General features: G+C 37.3%; 2 protein-coding genes across 5 annotated transcripts in view; one reads left to right on the top strand and one right to left on the bottom strand.

Moving 5' to 3' along the window:
* Positions 1-352: 352 nt before the first annotated feature.
* Positions 353-10,781, bottom strand: LOC139760219 (pre-mRNA-splicing factor syf2). Of its 2 annotated transcripts, XM_071683158.1 has the most exons (7): positions 10,707-10,725; positions 10,246-10,341; positions 7,753-7,836; positions 6,680-6,820; positions 3,769-3,893; positions 1,612-1,782; positions 353-594 (listed from the first exon to the last, which is right to left on the bottom strand). In XM_071683158.1, the coding sequence occupies exons 3-7, from the start codon at positions 7,795-7,797 to the stop codon at positions 429-431; spliced, it is 648 nt and encodes a 215-aa protein (XP_071539259.1). In that variant the 5' UTR covers positions 7,798-7,836; positions 10,246-10,341; positions 10,707-10,725; the 3' UTR covers positions 353-428. The 2 variants fall into 2 exon arrangements, with proteins under 2 accessions (XP_071539259.1, XP_071539252.1); XM_071683151.1 differs by lacking the exon at positions 10,246-10,341 and having other exon boundaries at positions 10,707-10,781.
* A 130-nt stretch (positions 10,782-10,911) lies between these two features.
* Positions 10,912-26,263, top strand: part of LOC139760194 (serine incorporator 3-like) — a 35,796-nt gene continuing 20,444 nt past the window's right edge. For 2 of the 3 annotated variants that reach the window (XM_071683145.1, XM_071683132.1), the window contains exons 1-6: positions 10,912-11,150; positions 13,877-14,044; positions 14,428-14,563; positions 18,252-18,380; positions 20,945-21,085; positions 25,348-25,515. In XM_071683145.1, coding sequence (XP_071539246.1) covers positions 11,091-11,150; positions 13,877-14,044; positions 14,428-14,563; positions 18,252-18,380; positions 20,945-21,085; positions 25,348-25,515 — 802 coding nt within the window. In that variant the 5' untranslated portion in view covers positions 10,912-11,090. The remainder of the gene's footprint in view (positions 11,151-13,876; positions 14,045-14,427; positions 14,564-18,251; positions 18,381-20,944; positions 21,086-25,347; positions 25,516-26,263) is intronic. The other variant, XM_071683139.1, reaches the window with a different exon arrangement.

Below are 26,263 nucleotides of genomic sequence, written 5' to 3'. Positions count from 1 at the left end.
ATCAATTCCATTTGTGGAGGAATTATAACATGTCTGTTTGCAACATTCCTGATCATTCTATTTGCTTTACCTGGTCTTTCCAACAGCTACTTTACTCCTTAATCTGGCACAGTCAAAATATCGTATTCACAAGCTATATCATTCAGGGCTCCCATCACACTACACTCTCTCATCTTACTTGTACAAAACAGTAACAGGAAACCAAAAGACCTCTAAATCTTGTGTGTGTGTGTGTTCAAAATGTCAGTAATTCTCAGCTATTGTACTAAAAGGTAGTCATTCTAACAAGAAAATAATTGTGCTCCTCAACTCCTTTAGACCAGAACAACATTAAGGATAGACAGGAAATCACTTGCTTTTCTACTTTGTACTGCTGCTAGCTAATACATATATTTTCTCACACCAGAATACTACAGTGACTATGAACCTCACACTGCTGTCCCTCTCTCCAAATTCTGCTTGATTTCTTCAGTATATGAACCATAAAAGCGTTCCAACTTTTTGTTGAACTTCATGTTGCGCTCATTGATGAAGTTAATATCAGCATCGTCATCAAACGTGCGACGGCGGGAGTACTTTTCCCTCTTGGCAATTCTGTTTGAGAAAAAAAAAATGCACCAAATCAGGCATCCATGAATCTTTATCCAGCTTACGATGTACCAATTCCTGTATGAACAAGGAATCTTAACATTTCCAATGATACAGATTTCCCACCATATAAAGAAAAAACACAATAATTATTGAAGGAATTGCTAAAGAGTGGCTGGCTGGTGTTCCCATCAAATAAGGGGAACAAATGCCATATGTTGAACTGGAGAAAAGAATATATATAGTGAAGAATTAGGGCTCCCTAAACTTGTGTAATACAAGAAGGAAAGCAATAATAAAATATAACAAAGGAGAAAAAGAGAAAGCGTAAACTGAAGCACAGATGGAATAAAAATAACCATCTGAGAAACACTGATAAGTATGAGAATGCGCTATCATTCATATATGGTGTATGTGGAGAAAAAACATCTACAGAAGGAATGAAACTCAGTTGCAACTGTCCAAATCTGCCAATTTAGTGCCTTTGTACCTTAATCTTGGTGGTTTCATTTTTTCATATAAAGAAAGAACAAGATAATAACAATTTGCATATATAATGCATGTATTTGTCTAATCTACTAAGAGACACTCAATTTATCTTGCAAACAAGGCTCCACCACAATGTTTGAACGATTTTGGCACTATAGCCCTTTAAAAAGGTGAAACTATTGTGCCTTCCTGAACAATACATAATGATCATAAATGAAAATCAAAGTCCTTTCTCCATTGTTCCATTATGCAAGATATAAAGCTTTATAACATTCTTAGGACCAGCATCAACAGATATGCATTATGTGTAAAACCTGTAATGCATGACTGTCATTATATCAGATGCATGGAACAATCATACTAAAAACCTGAGTAACAGCAACTAGAAGACATAAAGAAACTGATGGAGGAAGATATAAGGCAAATGACATGAAAAGCTTATCAAAAGAAGGGAAGTCACCATAGAACAAGCATGCATGAGTCTAAACATATATCAGAGGACTCCAAATGCAAAGATTGAAAACAAAAACTTACTGTTTTTCCAAATCCTCTACCATATTGTCAATGGCATCTTTAGAATCCTTGTGCAGACCAATGGCAATAGTGTTGTCTTCTCCATAAAATGCACTTTCCCCAACAGCATGTTTCTCTTTCTCATACTCTGCCACATCGACCTTCACATTCTTAACTAGACGATTATACTGCCTGTTCAAGAAGTAAAATGCAGTTTTTAAACATAAAATCTCTAAAAAGACTGGGGTGTTAAGTGGAACACAAAAGAGGAGTGAGAAAACATGGAGAAACCCTGGATGGTTAATACTGGAAGAGATTAAAAAAGGAGAAAGATACAAGGAAGTGTTGACTGAGAATGTCTGTTTCTAATCCAAAATCATTTAGAACCAAAAACTGTATGGAGGAGAACATGCTCACAGTCCATTGGACTGAGGGAAATGGGCTGAGGAGATGCAAGCCATGATTCCCCATTTTCTATAGAAAGCTTCCATTTCCTCACTGTCTAGATTGGTTCTGCCATCAAAGGCAATTTCCTTGGGTGCACCCCATCCCATGAAGAAGGTGAGCAGCCTTAAGATAACGTGGGATTTCCCCACATAGGTTTGAATCCTACCCTCTGCGCCATGTAAGAGATGCAATGAAAGTAGGTAGTCCATCCTTACTTTATTGTTAAGAAGTATCCTTTCACAGGAGAGGGGTGGCATCACCTCTATCTCAGTCTGACTCCTGCCTCCAACTGCCCAACGAGCATCCCCACGCTGCCAGGTGCCCACCACCCAACCATTGTACCACACACTAAATTGTACAGTGATAGAGGGGTTAAAAGAAAGCATGTGAACTTAAATGTGGCACAGTAATAGGTTACATTCCATTTAACGGACTTAAGGCATTAGCAGACACTCCATCCCCCCTTAGTCCAATAAATCAAGGGTTTACTATAAGGAAAAAACATTTTCAAGCTTTCATTATGCAACTGAAGCCTTAACTGCATTGGATTCATTCACAATACAGTCTCTCATTAAAGGCTGGTTAACTTCTGAAGCTGTGAAGAATCTCAAGGTGGGGGGGCTCACATCAACGTAACAACACCGCGAACATGGTTAAAAATAACGTGGATGACACCTGGTATGGACTGGCAGTGTAAGTAACAATGATAGTATTATTCCACAGTGTTGCTACAGTGCCATGGATCCACTGGAAACAATATCAGTAAAGTGTTGGCTACATAGTTATCAGCAATGTTGTGACCCATATACAAAGACATTGGCTACATTATCATTAGCAATAGTGCTGGTAATATAAACTATCTCCCACTGATAAGGTTATTGTTGGCTACACTGGTAGTTAGCACTGATGTAGGAAATATGATTACTACAACTCCGTTTTTACTGCCTACGTTACCAAAACACATGCCACTGATCTGGATTGTTTCAACTTTGTTAAACACTTTGTTAAACAATGTAACCAGCTTTCGTCCAAACTTTTGACAAAAATGTTTCTTGCACTGTTGTGACTGTGCAGACATGCCTGTATTCGACATTACTGAGAACAACATTGGTAGCTTTAGTTAGGGATGTTTACAATATTCCAAATCCTGTTCCACTGGTGTTGGATGTGACTCTTAGCAATGATGATCACAGGCACCAATACATGCTAAATACAATTTTGTGTTTGGTGTAACCCCAATTTTACAAACTTTCTAAATTGCTATTTTTCCTACTCCCATATTCCTGTCTGTCACTCTACCCATTATCTGGTTTGTTTAATTCTGTACTATTAGTGAGAGAACTTCACTCTTTTTTCCCTTGAAAACAGACAGAAATCTTGTTCCAAAATGCATATATTGCTACATTCAGCACTCATGAGTGAAAAACTTTGGACAAGACCGTCATCAACATTGATTAGGAAACCTACTGATTTAAATAACATGTGGAAAGATGATAATCAATTTTCAAGGCATGATTACCCTGACTGCACAAAATAAGCATATTTAAAATCATCTGATTGAAACATATAAAGATGTATCGGTACAATTAGTCAAGACCTCAGAGAATTAGTTAATATCTAACAGATCTGTACCGAACTTCATTACAGTTTAAGTGAATTATATATATGTAGGATACAGCAACATGATCTTGCTTCTATCAAAATGAAATACTTCATATTTTGTTTCTTTACCTGATGGTGGCATCCTCGTAAGTTGAAAAGCCCTGGTCTGGGTTCTTTTTCTTCTTTCGCCTCTCCCAGCGCTCTGCTTCATCTGCTCCTACATTCATCATCCTTAAGCGATCATAATCTTTACCCTAAAAGTAGTATCTAAATTATTCACATTTCATGAATCTCTGGTTTATGTTCTTATGAAACTTTAACTTGCAATTCAGCCAATAATGACCAAAGCTGCTGACACAGTACATGCTTTTCCATAAAAGTCAGTCCTAATACTTTCAACTTACTTCCTTTAGAATTTGGAATGACCTCATTCCTCAATAATTAAAGAATTTACCATATATGGGTGATTCCTACTTCATTTTACCACTATAACACATGAAATAAACTCACTGCTATGTCAGTAGCAAACAAAACATCATGAGAAAAAAACTTGGTTCAACCATTTTTCACACAGACATTTATTCTTCTTTAACAGTATTCATGTCGTTTCTCTATTTGATGGTTTGTCTGTTTCATGTTCTCACACAACAAACTACATTATGAACATTTGTAAACCTCATATATAAGTACTAGTTTTCATACTCTGTTCTAATTGCCTTCATTTTTAAAGAGAAGAAACACTGAATTACTGACTATTCTCACTGACAAGTGAGGGCTGTAAGTTCTGAAAAAGATAATAATAAAGCAAATGGAGGACTTTCTATAGAGGAGGTCATGCATACAAACCTTTTACAGTTCTATGAAAGAATAAACACGGTCTTAGATGAAAGAGAAGAGTACATGGATTGTCTGCATCTGGACTGCCAAAAAGCATTTGACACTGTATACATGAGAGGCTAAGGCTAATCAAGAAGCTGGATCATCGGGCAAGAATAAGGGGATCTCTCATTAAATGGACAGAAGAATACCTCAGTGGAAGGGAACAAATGAAGCATGTCAAAGGAGCCTTCTCGAAATGGGTAGAGGTAACCAGGGAAGCGCTGGAGGGTTCTGTTCTAGAACCATTACTCTTCTCGATGACGTGCCAGAAGGTATAAACTCCTACTTGAATATGTCTCCAGAGGATGCATGATCATGAAGGAGGTGAAAAGTATGGAAGACTGCATCAACTTACAAGGGGACCTTAGCAGACTCCAAAGATGGTCTGAGGGGGGCCAGGTGAGGATATTCCACAAAGGCCCAGTCCTCTGTTCTCAACGCTACCTCGCTAATGCGGGAAATGGCGGATAGTTTAAAAGAAAAAGAAAAAATGTAGAGAAATGAGGATGGATCTCATTGAAAAAAAGGTCTCAATATGATCATCATGTAAAAGGAAATAAGATGCAGGAATCTGTGTTTTAGAAATGTGTGAGGTGACACTGTCCTTAACGTGTTGCCATGTTCCTACCTTCAGAGAATAGTTAAGGACACGAAGCGTCTCCTTGAAAATAATACTTTCACTGAAGTTCATAGATAAGGAAATATTCAACAAGCTGTTCACATCATACATAAACCTAAAACTTGAACATATTTCTCAAGTCTGGTCACTGCAACTAAAGAGGCACAAAGAGTTAATGGAGAAGGTGCAAAGGAGAGCAATATAGTTGGTATCAAAATTAAGAGAGCTGAGTTACAGGGAAAGGCTAGAAAGAAGAGTGAGAGGTAACCCAACCTTTAAACCAAATTAATGACAAAGACAATAAACAGTTTTTCAAGAGATTTAACGACAGAGCAAGAGAACATACAACGAATTAAGCAAAAGACTTGAGAGATGTGAAGAAATACTTCTATATGGGTGGTGGATGATTGGAATAAAGCGAAAGTAGACATAGTTAATGCAGACAGCATAGAGAAATATGAGAAGCTGTATGACAGAAGAGTGTTCAGAGAAAAACTCCCTCACTGTACAGTACAATTTGGTAAATGCAAATAGGTTGTTACAAACACAAACATAGACAGCCAATGGAAAGGAATTGAAAGTTTAATAAGACTGTAAAGGAAGGCAATAAATGATACAGGCAGTTAATTGCAATCAAAGCCAGAGAATGTGAGTGGAAGCTGGAAAGAAAACTTTGAAAGGAAAATAATATTGGGAAGGGATGGAAATCATAATATGTATGCTATGTCTAGAGGTAAGAGGAGTGGATGGTACGGTCAAATATTCAAGAGATAACAGATGGAGGTACAAGGAGGACAGACAGACTTCAAAGGAATCTAATAGATGTAATTAGAGAATCAATATGGGCTGGGGATATATCAGATGAGCATGCCTGAGGAATATGGGCTGGGGATATATCAGATGAGCATGCCTGAGGAATGAGTTAAAATCAAATTCAATGGTAGTGTTTTGTGTATAGGGATAACATGAACGGAGATATTGGTCTCACCAGATAAAACAAAATAGAGAGCAAAGTGAAAAAGTGAGACATGCCAATGTAAATGTGAAAGTTCATTTTTCACTCTAACACACTGTGCATGAATGGAGAATGTGTAAGAGTAATCTAAGAGAATGTAGATACCTGATCCACCTTGTAACAATGGGGAAAGAATTACAGATAATAACAGATAAAGAAATCTATCTATCTAAGTGGCCTTTGTTGTCTTTTCCTAGCCCTACCTAGCACATACGCGGGGGGGAGAGGGGTGACATTTCATGTATGGCGGCGTGGGCATGGGAATGGAAGAAGGCAGCAAGTATGAATAAGTACATGTGTATATATGTATACATCTGTGTATGTATATGTTGAAATGTATAGGTATGTACATGTGTGTGTGTGGGCATGTATGCATATACATGTGTATGTGGGTGGGTTGGGCCATTCTTTCGTTTGTTTCCTTGCGTTACCTTACTGTCTCCCACATTAGCGAGGTATTAAATATGGTAAAATGAAAATGGTTACTCCTACTACTAAAAATAAAAAATTATCAATTAGTGTTTAACCTCTGCTACAGCAGCCTCCCTCCTTTGCTCTTCTTCATACTCAGCTTCTAGTCTTTGGCGTTTCTTCAAGTAGTTTTTGGGCATTTGCTTTAAACGGTCTTCTTCCACAACTTCCTTATGGTTCAAAACTGCAGCTTCATTCTGGAACATGAAAGACTGCTCCATAAATTCCGAAACAGTTAGAGATGCAGCAACAAAAAATAATATTAACAGAAAGCTTACTAGGACTGTAATATTCATAAAAATCCACTCCAAAAATCCTTACACCTGGACATCTTCCCTTGATTATTAATGAATACATAAGTATGAGTTCATCAACATTAATCTGAATGTACTAGTAGGAGCTGCCTTTGGGGAGGGCAAACTGGGTGACCAACTTGGGCCCCACACTTCAGGGGCCACAAAATGTTGCATTATCAGCATCATTTTGTATTAACCATATTAACAATATCACATCATGACACATTCATTGCACTTTCATGGATATGACTATGTGAATTTGAAATAAAGAAATATCTTAGTTTCTTGTAGGTCATCAAAATTAAGCTTTTAAAGGGACCCAAATGACTCCCTTACCCAGGATCCCAGCAACACTCAGGCCATCAATGGTACTGGTGATCTAATAATTTGCCCTGATATCAATGCTATTAATGGATTAAACCAGGGCATGTGAAGCAGTGGGGTAAACCACAGAAAGGCGTGTGGGAGCATGGTTGTGGACTGGAAGCTGTTATTTTGGTGCATTACATATATCAGCTAGAGGATGGATGAGTGAATACCACCTTTCTTCATCTATTCCTGGTGCTAACTTGGGAAATGGTGGAAAAAAGAAATCAGTGAAAAAAATCACTGTGAAGCTTGATCCTCACACCATTCTAGTAGACTTTCAAGACAGCTTTATCTAACAGATGTATGTACAGTCAATCTTACACATTAATCTATACACAGCAGTGGTGGAGACTGTAAAATATAAGGATAAATAAACATATTAAGCAGTCTGAACATCTAGCAGAACTGAAATATCACTTATTGCAGAGCAAATTATTTCAAAATTCAACAAAAGGAACACTTACTCTTTTACTATGTAGCTTAGCCAAGCGAGCTTTAAAGTCTGCCATTTTGTCAACTTTGCTAGAATTGCTTGAACCTGCGACTGTCTGAAACAATGTTGGAAAAAAATAATATTACTATAAGTTTAATACCATATAGTCACCTACTTGCACTCTACATGTCTTTTCTTCATCTTTGTAACAGAAAATCATTCAAAGGTTTTTCAATTAATGCTGGAGATGCATTATGGACTCCTGTGGTGTAGTGGTAAGCGTTCCTAACTGTGATGCATTCACAGGCCGCCTAGAGTCAAGCGCACCAGTTTGAATCCTGGGTATGACAGTTGGTCCACAGTCAATTTAGCTGTTCATCCACCCCTAAGGGTTGGTCAATAAAATGGGAACCTATGATATATATATCAGTGGAATTTATTAAAAAAGGGGGTGACTGTATTGTTGACTGGTTGGTAAGGTTATTTAATGTATGTATGACTCATGGTGAGGTGCCTGAGGATTGGCGGAATGCGTGCATAGTGCCATTGTACAAAGGCAAAGGGGATAAGAGTGAGTGCTCAAATTACAGAGGTATAAGTTTGTTGAGTATTCCTGGTAAATTATATGGGAGGGTATTGATTGAGAGGGTGAAGGCATGTACAGAGCATCAGATTGGGGAAGAGCAGTGCGGTTTCAGAAGTGGTAGAGGATGTGTGGATCAGGTGTTTGCTTTGAAGAATGTATGTGAGAAATACTTAGAAAAGCAAATGGATTTGTATGTAGCATTTATGGATCTGGAGAAGGCATATGATAGAGTTGATAGAGATGCTCTGTGGAAGGTATTAAGAATATATGGTGTGGGAGGCAAGTTGTTAGAAGCAGTGAAAAGTTTTTATCGAGGATGTAAGGCATGTGTACGTGTAGGAAGAGAGGAAAGTGATTGGTTCTCAGTGAATGTAGGTTTGCGGCAGGGGTGTGTGATGTCTCCATGGTTGTTTAATTTGTTTATGGATGGGGTTGTTAGGGAGGTAAATGCAAGAGTCCTGGAAAGAGGGGCAAGTATGAAGTCTGTTGGGGATGAGAGAGCTTGGGAAGTGAGTCAGTTGTTGTTCGCTGATGATACAGCGCTGGTGGCTGATTCATGTGAGAAACTGCAGAAGCTGGTGACTGAGTTTGGTAAAGTGTGTGGAAGAAGAAAGTTAAGAGTAAATGTGAATAAGAGCAAGGTTATTAGGTACAGTAGGGTTGAGGGTCAAGTCAATTGGGAGGTGAGTTTGAATGGAGAAAAACTGGAGGAAGTGAAGTGTTTTAGATATCTGGGAGTGGATCTGTCAGCGGATGGAACCATGGAAGCGGAAGTGGATCATAGGGTGGGGGAGGGGGCGAAAATTTTGGGAGCCTTGAAAAATGTGTGGAAGTCGAGAACAGTATCTCGGAAAGCAAAAATGGGTATGTTTGAAGGAATAGTGGTTCCAACAATGTTGTATGGTTGCGAGGCGTGGGCTATGGATAGAGTTGTGCGCAGGAGGATGGATGTGCTGGAAATGAGATGTTTGAGGACAATGTGTGGTGTGAGGTGGTTTGATCGAGTAAGTAACGTAAGGGTAAGAGAGATGTGTGGAAATAAAAAGAGCGTGGTTGAGAGAGCAGAAGAGGGTGTTTTGAAATGGTTTGGTCACATGGAGAGAATGAGTGAGGAAAGATTGACCAAGAGGATATATGTGTCGGAGGTGGAGGGAACGAGGAGAAGAGGGAGACCAAATTGGAGGTGGAAAGATGGAGTGAAAAAGATTTTGTGTGATCGGGGCCTGAACATGCAGGAGGGTGTAAGGAGGGCAAGGAATAGAGTGAATTGGAGCGATGTGGTATACAGGGGTTGACGTGCTGTCAGTGGAGTGAATCAAGGCATGTGAAGCGTCTGGGGTAATATATATATATATATATATATATATATATATATATATATATATATATATATATTATCCCTGGGGATAGGGGAGAAAGAATACTTCCCACGTATTCCCTGCGTGTCGTAGAAGGTGACTAAAAGGGGAGGGAGCGGGTGGCTGGAAATCCTCCCCTCTCGTTTTTTTTTTTTTTTTATTTTCCAAAGGAAGGAACGGAGAGGGGGGCCAGGTGGGGATTTTCCCTCTGAGGCCCAGTCCTCTGTTCTTAACGCTACCTCGCAAACGCGGGAAATGGCGAACAGTATGAAAAAAAAAAAAATATATATATATATATATATATATATAGTGTTCATGGGATGGCCTTGATTAGGGCCTCAGCCGCCCATGCCATCTCAGCTAACATGAGAAATAATCCCAATGCTGTATCAAGGACATTATATCATTAGCATAATGTAAGTTGAAGATGCATTCCTGGGTGGTGATTTTCAATTATCCTAACATATATAAAGTACAAAACTAATGACATATTAACTAAAGAAATAAACACAAAACAGAGACAAATACATAAAGGAATGAATACTAAGACATAATAACTAAATCAAAATAAAATATTCACCTTACTCAATGTAAATGCACGCTTTCCTCGCCATAAATTGTAATGTGTAGTACATGTTGTAGGCTTGAGTGGTGCAAGTGAAGACTGGAAAGGTTACTGTGAAAAGAGACAAGACTTTCTACCTTAATAACTGGCAAATTATTTACTTCAATTCTGGTGATTTCGCGGTTTCACTGACTTTTGCATAGATGAACCCCACAGTTTCCCTGATCTTCACAGCCCTCCCAACTATCATTTCATATCTCATGGTAAGATTATTTGATGTTAATGTCACAAGAGCGGATAAGGGGCAAAGATCAGCGTCCTTCTGAACCACTTTTACCAAATGTTTGAAGGGTTCATTGATACACTTTCAATCCACTTCCCCTAGTTAGTTCTATGGTCCTCTAGCATAAAAATGTACCCTAGAGTTAATAAGGACATGGTCGACATGTAATCAGAGGTTGTAAAATGTCACTTACTTCCATTTTTGCTCAAAATAAAACGTCCGAAAATTTCAGCTGGCTGTATACAATAACAAACATAAATTTTATATCCAGTTTGCATACTCTTAGATATAGAGGTGTAAAACTAAATTGTGAATCAATTTATTGCTAGAAAAATTCAAAAATTATGGAAAAGTTTTTTTTTGTAATCAAAAAGTATATGATAATTCTAAAATGCTAAAAATTTTGTGTTATACTATAATAATAGTCCATATATTAGTCCGGGTATAATGAGCATGAACCATCAGACTCCTAGCGTGAGGCAGGTCCATCACGACCTTAAACTGGGTTACGGCATTTGACATTTGACACTAATTTTGCCCTACATTTACTGGAATACGATCCCTTGAAATTCTCAAAATGACGGGAATGTATGAGGAAGAGGACTATATAGAAGACAGATCATGTTGCCGTGCGCAGGTAAGATGTTTATTGTCGGCGGAGGAAATGACAATTTGATGGGTGTTCCAGGAATTACAGTTTGTGACGGCCGCAGGAAGTGTCATTATCCTTATTTCATTAATTCTTTTGCTTTAAATTCTGATCGAACAAGGTGATTTAAGAGATATCATTGAGAGTGTCAAGCCTTGATAATACCTTTGACAGTACATGTAGCATTTCAAAACAGTTTCATTTGTTAAGGTGTTTTTTGAACTTATTCAATTACAGTTTCATTTAAGTGTTAATGGGTGTTGTATGGGCCTCTAATGATATTTATCCATAGCTAGTGGTTACTTAACAAGTTTGGTTTCAATATCGTGTGTGGCAATGAGCCTCTGGCTTATTAATATTGTGGAAGACATGGGTATTTATTCATAAGACGGACGAATGTTTTGTGGATGACAAAGTTAAATGAAATTGGTACCTATTTATTCCTTATGTTGTGTAGAGGTGATACAAAGTGTGAGATTTTTAGATATAGCATCCTTAATCCAGGCCCAGGTTAGATTAGGTTTGGTATGGTTGATTTTTTTTTTATGGTTTTTGATGCCTTTTGAATTATTCTGATCTTTAATATAGCACCACTTTCTGTGATTTCCCCCACACAAATTTCCGGTTCCCACCGGAGCTTCCTCTTTATCATTGGATAAGGGGGGATACTTCAAAAGATAGTGATTTGTGTAGAAATGGTCAGAATTTTGGAAGGCAAAGCATGATTTCAATTTCCATGAAAGAGAATGTCTTTAGTGGTAATTTTACCTCTTTAACTCCGTCAGTTGTAAGTGTTACATAAGAGGTATGGCTTTGATGTAGAGGGAAATATGTAGGGTAAGAATGCTCAAAATGAATAGTTCAGAGTGTTAGTAATGCATCTGTACTTGCTCATATCAAACTAATGGTAAAGGAACAGGAGGGATTCCTACAGTGTCCTGAGGTTATTATCGAATGTCTTCGCTTGTGGTGAGACGATATTAAAAAAATGAGCGCCCTGCAGATGGCTGACAAAATATATTCACATGGCTTTTGTTTGGATTCATTAGAGTTTTACGTGGTTCATATGTCAGTATACTGTACAAACCAAATGAAGCTGTAATACAATAAGAAAGTTTGCCTGTAGGGTATAGAAATGCCTACTTTATTACTTATGCATTCCATTTATTGCCACCATGCATCATAACATTTGAATCCAAATGAATCTGAGTTTTGCAAATATGTAGGGTAAATTCAGAAGTCCCAATAGATTTAGGAGACGAATTAATGCCATTGAAATCTGTTACACACAGGATCCTCTATATCCACAGACATCTGAATTCTGTTTACCTTCCATACCAATAAATCATTGTGCAGTTAAGTGGAGTTCATGTTTTGATAATGGAGTGTCACTAATTATGGAACTCACAAGGCATCTGAAGGATAGAATAGTTGGGTTATATTTTTGTTTTAATATTTATTGGTATTTTACATCATGCTTTTATCATTTGATCCCACATTTTCCCTCTTAGTAATAACCTGAACAATAACATTTTTTGAATATCAAAAGATTTTTTTTTAAGAGTGAAAAAGGAATCTTCCACTCAGTTAGATCATTCTTTAAAATGGCAATATAAGAGTAGAGCACAGATCGTAATCCTAGAAAGCGCATGACTGTTTTGTAAGCTTTTATTGATTATTCAATGATGTATTTCTCTGACTGAGGAAGTATGTTCTGACCTAGAGTCTGCACCCCCCCCCTCAGTAATTTCATTGTATTTCCTCTCAAGAAGGCTTGAAGGAGACAGTGCTATCAAATTTCTCTATACCTGTTAAAGCATGTATGTCTCAGGTACATCACCCCCTCTTCAAGACTCTGTGTTGCACATTTTCTAAATGAGTAATATCCTTGTTGTAGTATGGTGACCAAATTTGTCCATAGTATTTAAGGCCCAGATGGATGAATACAAAAGAATTCAAACAGCAGCATACTAGTGGTACCTTTAAGGCTGCTTGTGGTTGTGGAAGATGTCAGAAACACTCAGATTACTGTGGTGAGAGGAGAAAGGCATGCAGGTGTTTCAAATGGAAGAGCTTGCAAGCTTCTCATGTAACTAAGGAGGCACAAACAATGTCAGTTTTGGAATTAAAGCAAAATTTTTGTTAAGTCTGTTCTTAAGTGTGTGTACTGATGGTACTCCTTTGAATTACATGCTTGAGAGAGTTGAAAAGGGTGTCTGAAATAGTTTAGACATATGGAGAGAATGAGTGAGGGAAGGTTGACAAAGAGGATATATATAATGTCAAAAGTGAAGATGATAGGGAGAATAGGGAGACCAAATTAGAGATGGAAGGATGGAGTGAAAAAGATTTTGAGTGCTCAAGGCCTGAACATGCAGGAGAGTGAAAAGCTTGCAAGGGATAGAGTGAATTTGTGCAATATTGTATTTAGGAGGCAACTTGCTGTTAATGGACTAAACCAGGGCTCATGAAGCAGCTGGGGTAAGCTACAAAAGGGTCTGTGGGGCTTGGTTGTGGGTAGGGGTTTGGAGTTTTTATGCATTGCACATGACATCTAGAGAATGGATGTGAGGTAATGAGGCCTTACTTTTGTCTTTTCCTGGTGCTATCCCGACACTGTTGGAAATGGCAAACAGGTATGAAAGAAAGAAAAGAAAATGTATTGAAAAGATATATCTGAATTAGATTATTCAAAGCACATGATTATCTTACAGGTTGGTTGCCTGTGTGGAACATCATCATGTCGTCTCTGTTGCCGCTTCTGCCCTAGCGTGTCTGAATCTACATCAACAAGGATTGTGTACATAGTGTTTCTTATGTTTAGTGTGGTCATTATGGCACTCATGATGTCAATTCGTGTTCAGAAAGCTATAATGGGAATGGTAAGTTACTATATGAAGTACTGATTTATAACTTTTTAAGAGATGTGATGTGTATATTGTATTTTTGGTGTGGTTGAAATGAGAAAGTGAGGAATATCAAACAGAAGTGATAAGGAATAAGTGGAAAAGTACTCTAAAAAACCTTCAACATGCAAGATGTATTTGTAAATATTCCTTCGGAAAGAGGTGATTTTTATTCAAAGCTGCACTGTGGTAAATGTGAGAACTTCTGTAGTGAAGGTTTTCAGCTGATTTTAGGTATTTAAGATCAAAAATAGATGATGCAGCTTAGTAGATGGTCTAATGGCTGCATTTATTGATTACATTACCACATATATGCAGTTGCTGAGAATTACTGATGAAAAAATTATTCATTATTTCAGTTTCCTGATCATAGTGTTGTGTGTGAGTGGATTGGTGCCGGGAAAAATTGTGAGGCAGCTATGGGGTATATGGCTGTCTATAGGCTTGGATTTGCTGTCTCTTGTTATCATTTCCTACTCATGCTTATTACATGTGGTAAGTGTTTTTATGTTCGTTTGATATACCTTTAAAGATAAGAATGTTAAATGTTCATTTCCATAGGTTTCTGTGAATTGTTTATTAAGAGCTGAAATATTAGATCTTCATTCCTAATTTTTAATTGAGCGATACAGTTTTGGTGTATTTAGGGTTATCACTGATCAAAATGCAGAAAGAGCAATATTGCACTGTTTTTTTGTTAAATGCACTTCCATGTCTTTTTTTTTATAAGATTTATGCATTCCATGTGAATGGAACAAAGTATTGGGCTTTCTTGTTATGCAAAGGATGACAGTATGTAGCTTCTTGATAGAAAGACAGGCTAAAGAAGTGCTTTCTTACCATCAACATGCTTTAAGACTTTCACTTATAATATATAAATTGAATAAGAAAAAGAGATTAAAGATATGAATGACCTTAAATTTTAGTCATTTTGTGGAAGGAGCACATGTGACTTGTATTTTTGGGTAGTGTTGGATTTCGTTGAACATTTACATGCTCTCTTGTTTTCCCAGAATAATAGGGACCACAACTCAGTTTAAGAACATTTTCCTGTCAAATGTAACCCTCTGTACTCCTGTGAACTTTTTTCTGCCTTGTTTATATAAATTCTTCCATAGAAATAATCTGTCATTTTCAATTTCATTTAGAGCATCATAAAGGTGTATCCTTTATCATTTGTGTTTTATGATTACCCCTTTCTTAGTATAATGGGATCACTCAAGTACTGTAGACACAGCCTTCATAATATCACTTGCACTCATATTCAACCCATGTCCACTGAGTGGAAATGAAACATGGATTCTCACATCTGTAATTGAGCTGCTTTCATCATGACTTTATTCATCATGTTGATTCTACTTGTGCATGGGCATCCAGCATGCATCCCACGAGCTAAATGTGGCCTGCTTGATATTGGAGTGTGGCTTGTTCAACATTGGAGTGTGGCCTGCCAGAGATTTTTAGCAAAATATTTTTTTTTAGCTTATTATCAAATGTACTCAAACCACTTGCTCACCACTATTGTTAAGTAATTGACTGTTTCTAGGCTTAAATCAATTAGGAATTGTAATTCAGGTTGAATTTATTTACTGATGTAATTTTGAGCTGTTTAAGTTAAAATCCTCTGCAATTATGTTTTGAAACTAGGGCATAATGAAGAATTACTGACAAAAGGGGAAATAAGTATAGATAAAGCCTTCATATGCACTTGAACCATGTACACATATGAATCTGTGATCATGTGGCCCATATATGAAGAAGGTTAGATGCCCCTAATCCAGAGAAATCAATGTCTCCATTCATACCATTCTGCACACAATGCTTCCAGTACATCTGATCCACATTCAATCCTTCAGAATCGTGATCTGAAATATCCCTATTCCTGATCAGTCCTTTTAGTACATCTGTCAACCCATTCAGTAGACATCTTTTCCATATTATACTGTCTGTCATACTGCTTTACTCTTACCTTTACCTTCCTGCCCCCAAATCTTATTTTTGGGGAGTTCCTGCAGTGCTAAGGTAGGGTAGGACCATGGGTCAAGAGATGTGGTGAGGTGTATGTGTGTGTGTTTTTGTGGGCAGAGCACAGGACAATTGAGGAATAAGTGTCGAGGGACTTGAGCATGGAGACTACATCATGGGCATGAGAGGTCCTTTGATATGGTGAACTGATTTTTGAAGAGATAGATGGTATTTTGAATGCAGATGAGAAAAGGTAATTCTTGGTTGTCTTGGGAGGATTGTTTGAGCAGGGGTTTATGTGTTTATGTTTGATGCAGTGCTGTTTAAGAGTAGGTTACTTGGACAGTTGTTCCATGGTTGTCAGATCATTTTAGGATGTGTATATTTTGTCAGCTTGTTTGTTGGGAGGGGGTTTCTGTAAGTATAGTTTGTTGAAGTGTAAATCAGAGAAAAGCAGTTTTTTCTACTTAAGGATTGTTTGTTGGTGAAAGAATGGTTTGGGTGGGTAAGGTTTAGTGCTGTTGCAGAGAACTGAGTGCCAAGTATATTAGGTGAGATGGTATTTAAAGTATTTTTGCTCGTTGTGCAAGTGTTTTTGTGGTTGCTAGGCAGCTGGCGATTTTTGCACGGGCTCTGTTCTTTGTCATTTATAGCTTTTTTGTGTTTGCTTTTGGTATTGTTAATGACTAAGCAGATGAGGCATGGTTTAGAGGTGGAGCAGATGAATTATTTGTGGGAGATATTTGGGGTTTCTTTTTTTTGTCCAAATCTGGTAAGTGTTTTAAGGATTAATACTTTATGCATGGCCTTGGTGTTGATGTATGTGATGTGGGAAGTGAATGTTGTGTGTATCATATGTGATACCCACTATAATTGGAAATTTAGTTGAGTGGAAGAAGTCATACATTTTGAGTGATTAGAGGGTTTAGGTTGGTTTCATATCTATTAGGGGTTAAGATGGTGATGGTAGATTTCGATGGTGATACAGATCCCATTTGAGTAAGTTATTGTTATAACTCTGTGATGTAGTGTGCATGTTTGTTGGGTGATGTCAGGGTGCTGTGGTGAAACTGTGAGTTCATCTTTGTGTGAGAGGAATTTGATTCTCTGGTCTGTAGGAGGGGGATGGAAATTTATATGAAAAGTTATTAAAGGGGATTAGAAAGAGACCTGCTCCTTGGAGAACTCCACTGTAAGGATTTTGTAAATAACTTTGGCTTGATTATCATCTATGAAGCTGTGTGACAAACTTATGTAATTACTGGTGGGATTTGGTTTCAAGTATCTTTTGTTTGAGGATGCGTCAGGGGACTGATGTGTATTCCTTGTTGATATATATTTCTACCATTACTGTGTGTAAGGGGAGATGTGGTTGGTTGATTTCATCCAGGATGTGATGTGTAAGGTTTGCATATAGAGGAATGATTGTGGAATGTTGTGGAATGATTAGGTCTAAAACCTTGCAGTGTAGTTGAGAGCGTGATATTTTGGTTGTTCTCATTTGGAGAGGTTTGGATGCTGAAGACAGCAGTGATATTGGGTGGTAGATGGAAAGAAAGCTGGGTGGTTTGGAGGATTTTTGGATGAGTATTTATTTGGGAAGTTTCCAGATGTTTGAGATTCTTTCACTTAATCAGGAGTGGTTGAAGATATGTGGAAATGCTTGGATTGCAATAGGACCAAAGTGTTTTATATGAAATCGTGGTATGTTATGTTGTTAAGTGCTTTGCAGAGGGGTTCTTCAAGGATTTTAACTGTGTTGCAAGTGTCACAAGAGGTGAAGGATTGACGAGTGATTGTTTTAGGGTAGATTTTGCGTAGGTTTTTCATTACTGTCCTTCTGGGGGATGTGGATGGCTTTAGGCTAATATTCAAGTAATTGCATGAGCATGTTTAAGCATGCTTGGGGGAAAGGGATGTTGTTGATTTGGAACTGAAACACTTCATATGTGGGGTCTGGGGGTGACATGGGAGGTGTAGATCCTTTTTATTGTCCAATAAAGTTGCTGTTGTTTATGTGATTCAGTGTAAAGGAAGGAGTGCCGGTTTGCTCTTTGCTCTTTATATTGTTATATATCTAAATAGAATAAGATCAACAATCAGTGAAGTAAAGATTTTGTTACGGCTTTGACACAAACTTACAATTCATTATCTTTGAATGTACATCTCTCATTCATTCCTGTAACTAAAGGACATAAATGTCTACAATCTTCCACAGGAGTTAAAAGCAGCCGAGATTGTCGTGCTGGATTTCACAATGGAATGTGGTTTTACAAGTTCCTCCTTTTGATCACTATTTGCATTGGGTCCTTCTTCATACCAGATCCAATGGACTTGTTTATCTATGGTACTGTAAAAACCTAATTAAGATTTATTCTATAGTTTAAGAGAAACCTGTCTATACCACACTACCATCATAGATCATAATTGATATATAAAACAGTATGTAAAATAATGTGCCATAACTTTTTGGGCTTGGTATTAGACTTTTTCTTGAGAGTTTTGACTTTAGATAGTACTGTAGTTTAATTACAGATAGTCATTTCAGTACAGTATTTCATCTTTTTCTATAGCTCTTAACATGAGCTTTGATTAAATTCCTAGCATTAGATGACTTTTCTTTTCCAGCTTAACAGAGGTTTATTTGCAGTGTTTAACAGTCTCTGCTTACCAGAGTGTGGCTGTTTGTAGTTTTGAGGCTAAAGTAATTGGTTATGCGGAAATATGTCCATATTATATTTTCCACCAAGACATGAACTTGATGAGTTGATCAGGATTTTGTACACTCTTTCTGGAATCAAAAGTGAGTCTTTCTGGAATCAAAAGTGAGTCTTTCAGATTCAGTGTCTTATTATTCTGTCTTTAAGTATTATATCTCAGGCCTTAAATGAGGGTTGTGTGAAAAATATAGTCTTTGTAAATGTTTTAGTTGATCAACATTTCTGTGCATTTACACTTCTCAACCCATTAATGTAAATGATTTGCTCCTCACTTTTTCATGCTTTACCTTGTTGTCCCCCCTCCCTTTGTCCTATTCAATTTAATCCTTGTACCTCATTTTTAGATTTCATAGGTATTCCTGAAAAGCATTATTTTCCTTTAAAAATGTTTGAATATGACCATTTGTCTTGCATTTCTAACTTTTAATGACCTTAACACTTTCCTGTCTGACACCGAAGAAACTGTAAAACAGTATTTTGCAATGAAAATTTAGGTTTTAACAAAAAAATATGTAAAAAAATTTGAAAATGAATTTTCAGTGAAGATAGTAAAAAATAAGCAAAGTGATCAGTTAAGAAGCCAAATGGATACAAAAAGCATAATGTTGCATTATATAGAGTATTTTTTAGATATAGTTTTAGATATATTCTATTTATGTTTAGATTTCTTGGATGTTCCCAGAGTGTCATTTTACCTTGAGAATGTAAAAGCCTGAATGTAATGTTTTCAACTTTAAATTGACATGTAAGTTTTCCTATCTAACTTTAAGATTTTTCTTGATGATTAGCAATGAAAATCAAGGTTTTAAAAAGAAATTTTTAAGATCTGAAAAACTGAGCAAATTGATTTGGTAAAACATGAACTGTATTCCAGAGATATGAATTTTTGTTGTTTATGTTATTACTTGTTTCATCTACACAAACATTTCTCTTATTCTTTAATGATGAAAATAAGAAAATACAGAGAAAATATATGCAAGCTGTAAGAATGTACTTGGATCAACCATGTATTTGCTATCTCATTCACCAACCATATTCATTGATAGTAGCATTCTGTATGGTTTGATGGCCATTTTAGAGGTATTGAAAAATTTAAAAGAAACTCCTTTGTCAGAATTTGCAGTTGTTCTTATGTTTTATTTTTCATTTATCTATTGCCATTTTCTGCCAGTTCCAGCTGTGTCTTATCCAGAATACAGTATTCACTTGGTATCGTATGGCAGTATTATATATGTAAGAACTGCATAGAATGTATATTTATCACACATGCCTTTTCACACAGTCACATCACAACAGTGTATGCAGGATACTCCCTAGACAGTTTTTTGACAATATTCACAGCTTCATGTGTTGTATCTAACAACATAAATCCCTTGTTGAAGAATTTTACATTTTGGTTTTGCTTTTGATTATCTGGAGCAAGCATTGTTTGTTTGTCTTGATATAGCATTCTTGTTACAAGAATAGGAATAGGGAAGCATGAAAAACAGACTGGTAGAAGTAAGGGGAAACAATATAAAAGATTGAATTTGGAAAATGTAACAGTCTGAACATAGTAAGGAGTGTGAGAATGAGCTGTACACATCTGAAGTGCTGTATTAAGAATGCAGCAATGGAACAGAGCCATCAGAAGGGATAAACAGGCAAGTCCTGAATTTTTTTCACTTACTGGATGGTCAGTCAACTAAAGTACAGGCAAAGACTGTATACTAGGCAAAGATCTAAAGGAAAAAATACAGGTGTTAATGGGAAGACAAAAAGTCATATGTAATGACATACATGAAATAAAGTGCTGTACTCTATACTGTCATACTGAGGATCCTTAGGTCCAAGTTATATAAAGACAATTTATCTATATTTCTGATGCCTATTCCAACCCGAACTCCCTCAAAATCAGAACTAAAAAGCATTTGCTGTCAGTTTATACCATTTCTCAATAAGAGAGTGACATTTTTGGGGAAAAGAAGGGATTATTTTGTCATGGGATATGATGGCATAGAAAAAAAGATACAAAAGACAGATAGTAAAACCTGTAATTGGAAAATATTTCAGCTCCTAGAAATACCTAGCTTCTGCTATGGTAAATTTAGCTTCTTGTTGTTCTGTCATGATATTCATAAAATTATCATTAGAAATTGTGAAGTTGTTAACTCTTGACATTTTTAGTAATGTTATGAACCTTGTTTTTCAGTGTGGATGTATACAGCAATGTCTGGAGCAGCTTTGTTTATTGTCATCCAGCTGATGCTATTGGTATTCATGTACCATTCATGGACTGACAAACTGATGGCTCGTGTAGACAATGGTGGCTCACCATTTTGCTGGTATGGAGGTAGGTGTCTTCTCTGTTTCTAACTGTACCAGTCTGTCACAATCTACTTAACTTTTAAACAAGTTGATATATGCAGAAATATTTCAAAATTATTGTGTCAGAACTTCTTTGTTTTTATTTTCTCTGTAATAGCTGGTTCATTAGGAATAGTATTTTCAGTTCACCAGAGTGGGCATTCCTAAGCCATTTTGTTTCATAGAATTAAGAAGAAAGCAGTTGTCCATCTAAGAAACACAAAACAGTATGTATTTAATCCATTTTCTCTATAATGAGCAGTATAGGTTATCTCTGGCAGACCATAGAGAAACCAGTTGTTCTTGATTGGTCCACCAGATCTTTTGTAACTGATCATGAGGTGGGCTGTAATACTCTAAGGAGTTAGTAAACATCCCACAAGAAGTATCTGTATGGATCTTGATTTGTTCTCCCATTGATCATGTTTCTTAATGATCAGAGAACATATCCATATGATTGTGTCAAACATGGATTTTTTGGAGTTACCAAAATCTGTTTGATTAAATGAGAAACTGCCATGTCAAACTGAAAGGTAATTCAACATAGGATTGAGTAAATTAAAGAGGGGATGCAAGGGAGGAACTGTGTCAGCAGTACTTATGATGGGTAATTTGAATGTGAGAGTGGGTAATCTGGCAGTTGAGGGTATAATTGTGAATAAGAACGGTGCCCAATTTGTGGAGTTGTGTGCTGAAAAAGAACTGGTGATTAGGAATATCTAGTTTAAAAAGAGGGACATACATAGGTATACATGGGTGAGTTAGAAAGGTGGGAAGGGGCATAATAGGATTATGTACTACTTTACTCGCAAGGAAAGGAGAGACTAATAGATGTAAATGTGTTGAGAAGGTAAGCTGGTGGAGTTTTAAGATGATTTCTTGGTGGCGGCTTGGGAAAAGGTTTGTAAGAAGAGATAAAATGATGGAAGGGAAGAAGGTTGTAAAAATGAGTGAGCTAGGAAAAGAAGCATGTCAGAAGAGATGCTAGGAGAGATTGAGTGTAGAATGGCAAAAGGGTAAATAATGCTAGGGGAGTGAGTGAGGAATGGGAGGTGTTTCAGGGAGGACTGCTTACTTGTGGGAGAGAATTGTGTGGCATGTGGAATGTGGACATGTGAGAAAGGTCAGTAAATGGTGGAATGAGGAGGTTATGTTGCTAGTGAAAGAGAAAAGAGAGATGTATGGGTATTATTTGCAGGAAAGGATTGGAAGTGACTTGGAGGTATACAAGAGAAAGTGACAGGATGTCAAGGTGAAGGTACATGGGCTGAGTAAAAGAGGGCAAATGAGAGATGGGGTGGGCAAGTATCAGGAAACCTCAAGGAGAATAAGAAAATGTTTTGGCAGGAGGTTAATAGTGTGAGAAAATAAAAAAAATGGGCTGTTATAAGCATAGAATCGTGGTTGGCAGTCATGCAGCATTGGTGGCAGAGTCTGGGTTGGGTTATGATTCAGTTTATGAATATTGTTGAAAGGTGCAAATAGGGAATTGTTAACAGGCAGAAATGAGGTCAAGAGAGATGGGGATAAATCTTTTGAATTTTTTTTTTCTTTTTGGTAGAGATTTCAATGCCAATTATCTTGCCTGACTCAAGACCCACTGCCAAGAACCTTAAGGTGAACTACTAATAAACCAGTGCCACTCATTCAGTATCTTCAACCTCTGTACAAACCAACCAGACTTTTGCTGGCAAAGTACTTTTAGATTCTTTTCCCACCCACTGGCAGTGTGGTTGTAGACAGAAATGTGTGTCATCCAGTTCACATTCTTGCCCTATTATGTTGCTTTCCTGTGGTTATTTTGTGTATATTCAGAGAAGATTATTGAGTGTGGAGATTGAACACTTCAGCGTCTGTTTAGTGGAATATGACTGGCTTTCTTTTTGCTTCACCCACATATGGACTACTGGCATTCTGTTTACAAATAGACGACCTCTCCTTATCACACATAACTCTTTGCAATACTTAACTCATACATTTCACTCTTCGTAACTCTAGATTTCCTGCAATGAGCAATATACACTAGCCCTGCATTTTGGCAAAATGATAGATAGAAGCAATAGACAGGAATAGCAGGTAGAAACATTTAGGCAGGAGCATTAGGTAGAAACATTAGGTAGAAGTTGGTGGGAACATTAGGCAAAAGAAGTGAGCAGGAACATTAGGTAGGAGCTGCAGCAAACATTATACTAGATTCACCCTATGCCAGTGCTCTGTTAAGGGTGAGAGACTAAAGGCTAAGAAGTGGCACTTGAGTTCACTAGTTATGGAGACTTGCACTGACCATCCCCTTGAGGGAGTTCCTAGAGGGAACAGGCATCAGATATATAGAAAGATAGAGAATGGCTTATTTTGGAAAAAATGCCAACTAGGACCTTCAGAAGTAAAGAAGAAAAACAGCCCAGCCCATAGGATTAATGTCACCTGAGATTGCTTGAAGCTCTCTTTTTAAGGGGAGGCATTACTGGAATTTGCAAGCTTGAGGTTATGCTGCAAGTGATAGGTCACCTATTGTGAGTTTACTACATCATTAGAGTACAAACTTATTCAAGAACTCATTCCAAAGGAGTCCATCCTTCCAGTCCTACTTATTTTAGCGCACCCTTGAAGCTGCAGGAACCTTTGGAGATAAGGTACTGGTTATATATGATAAAGATAATAACTTAGAGGAAAACTGAGGGAGATTTATAGTGCAAGCAAGCCTTTGTTTATGTTTCACTGAGAAAATCTTAGGGCTATGAGTGGCTATGGAAAGTCTGCATTATATGTGATTTGGCAGCAGTTACTGAATCATATGATTCATGGGATGATGTAGAAATGTCTAATACATTGTCTTCCTAGCTCCCAGTAATCTTCACACTATCCTACTACAGCACCAGCACAAGCCATCATCAACACCTTTTCCAGTGCTGTTTTCAGTAACTTTTCATTAAATATTTTTTTGTGTTATATCATAATATCATAATAGAATTTAGGATAGTGATGGTAATCTAAAAGGTTTCAGGCATGGTCCATGCATATTAACTCATATGAGGAAATTTTTTGGTCAGGGATGTAACCTCTCTTATAACATGTTTTGGCTGTTTGTATCATGATGGATTGCTAAAGTGACAGATCTCCAGGAACATAACCCTGTCACTAAGTTCGGCCTCATGGTATAGTAAACATACGTGCTGTCACAGTAAACAGTAACATCAAAGTCATCTCGGAAACCCCATATTACATAAATAAATAAGTTTGCCTCCAAGGACCTGAGAGCTCTGTTCAGATTTTGTAAATTCTTTTCTTATTAGTTGCTTTAATTGTACAAAAGACTGATCCTTGCATGAGTGGAGTACTCTACTCTTACATCTGGGAAGGTTCAGTCTGCATGTTTACCAGACAAAGTCCAAAGTGATTTCTCTTATCAACTCTCTCAGTCTGACCTCACAATATGTTCCTTTTGCCCTGTGCTACAATGTAGGTTCTTTTTTCTTCTTCTAAAGATATTACTTAGGTTTCTTCTCCCAAGAACTGGCTGCTTGTGTGCCTCCACCTTAAGGTAGACCATGTAATATGCGGGAGGCTGCTCCATTGCATGGTTACGGAGTATCCACTAGCAGCTTGGATTAGGCCATTTTGATGTTTCTTTACCCTGCAGAGCTTTGGAACTCATAACCCCCTTATGTTTTTCCTATATGTTATAATCTACCTCTTCATAAAAAGCATATTTTCCCCTACATCCAAAATTTTTGAAATCATTTTCCTCTTAAATTATTTCTTCCTGTCTTTAACTCTTTGTATATATCAGTTATGGCATTAACCTGATTATGCACTCTTGTCCATGACTGGAGCTTCCAACTGTTGAAGAAAAATGGTTATACTGACATTATATTCTCTAACAGAAAGATTTAAATTAATGCAACTCATTATTAAGCTCTTGGTGGCTAGTCATTTAGGAGGGTCAACTGCTTTCTTTGGTAGTGTGACTTACTGTTGAATGGGTATCTATGTTGCATAACTATCAGCCAGTTCATGGGTGTATGTTTTCTCATTTCCAACTTGTTTGTAATACAGGATGAAGTTTGTCATACTTTGAAACTTTTGAATTAAGGATATTAATTCATAGAATGCTCATGTTATCACTTATTTCCTTATAAATTTTGTTTTTACAGTATTGTTTTTGATAAAGAATTATGTCTTTTTTCTTTTACTGTATTAACAGTATGAATTGGTTGTGACAATGAATTTTTTTCCTTTCTTTTACAGTGTTTTCCTTGACAGCAGCAACCATTGTATACTCTGCATGTGCCTGTTGTGTCTTTCTCATGTATTATTACTTCACGCTTGATGAAGGTTGGGATATTATCTGCTGGCTTATATTTATCAACGTTGCTGCCTGCATTGTTGTGTCCCTGGTTGCATTATCTAAACAAGGTAAGCCATGTGTAGTATTTATTTATTCTATTATTATTTTGCTTTGTCGCTGTCTCCCGCATCAGCGAGGTAGCGCAAGGAAACAGACAAACAATGAATCATCCACTCATACACACACACACACACACACACACACACACACAAACACGCACATATATATAGTGTTAGTAGTTTTGATGCATGAGACCAGATAATAGTGATTTGTGATTTGAATGGAAAGTAATGTGGCAGTTGAGGGAATAATTGGTGTACATGGGGTGTTCAGTGTTGTAAATGGAAATGGGGAAGAGCTTGTGGATTTATATGCTGAAAAAAGACTAGTGATTGGGAATACCTGGTTTGAAAAGAGAGAGATACATAAGTATACGTATGTAAGTAGGAGAGATGGCCAGAGAGTGTTATTGGATTATGTGTTAATTGATAGGCACGCGAAAGAGAGACTTTTGGATGTTAATGTGCTGAGAGGTGCAACTGGAGGGATGTCTGATCATTATCTTGTGGAGGCAAAGGTGAAGATATGTAGAGGTTTTCAGGAAAGAAGAGAGAATGTTGGGGTGAAGAGCGTAGTGAGAGTAAGTGAGCTTGGGAAGGAGACTTGTGTGAGGAAGTACCAGGAGAGACTGAGTACAGAATGGAAAAAGGTGAGAACAAAGGAGGTAAGGGGAATGGGATGTATTTAGGGAAGCAGTGATTGCTTGCGCAAAAGATGTTTGTGGCATAAGAAGCGTGGGAGGTGGGCAGATTAGAA

Source organism: Panulirus ornatus, chromosome 3, assembly GCF_036320965.1.
Source record: "Panulirus ornatus isolate Po-2019 chromosome 3, ASM3632096v1, whole genome shotgun sequence".
NCBI classification, from domain to species: Eukaryota; Metazoa; Arthropoda; class Malacostraca; order Decapoda; family Palinuridae; genus Panulirus; species Panulirus ornatus.
Note: the sequence above shows the minus strand (reverse complement) of the source record. Positions and strands in the feature narration are given on the sequence as shown.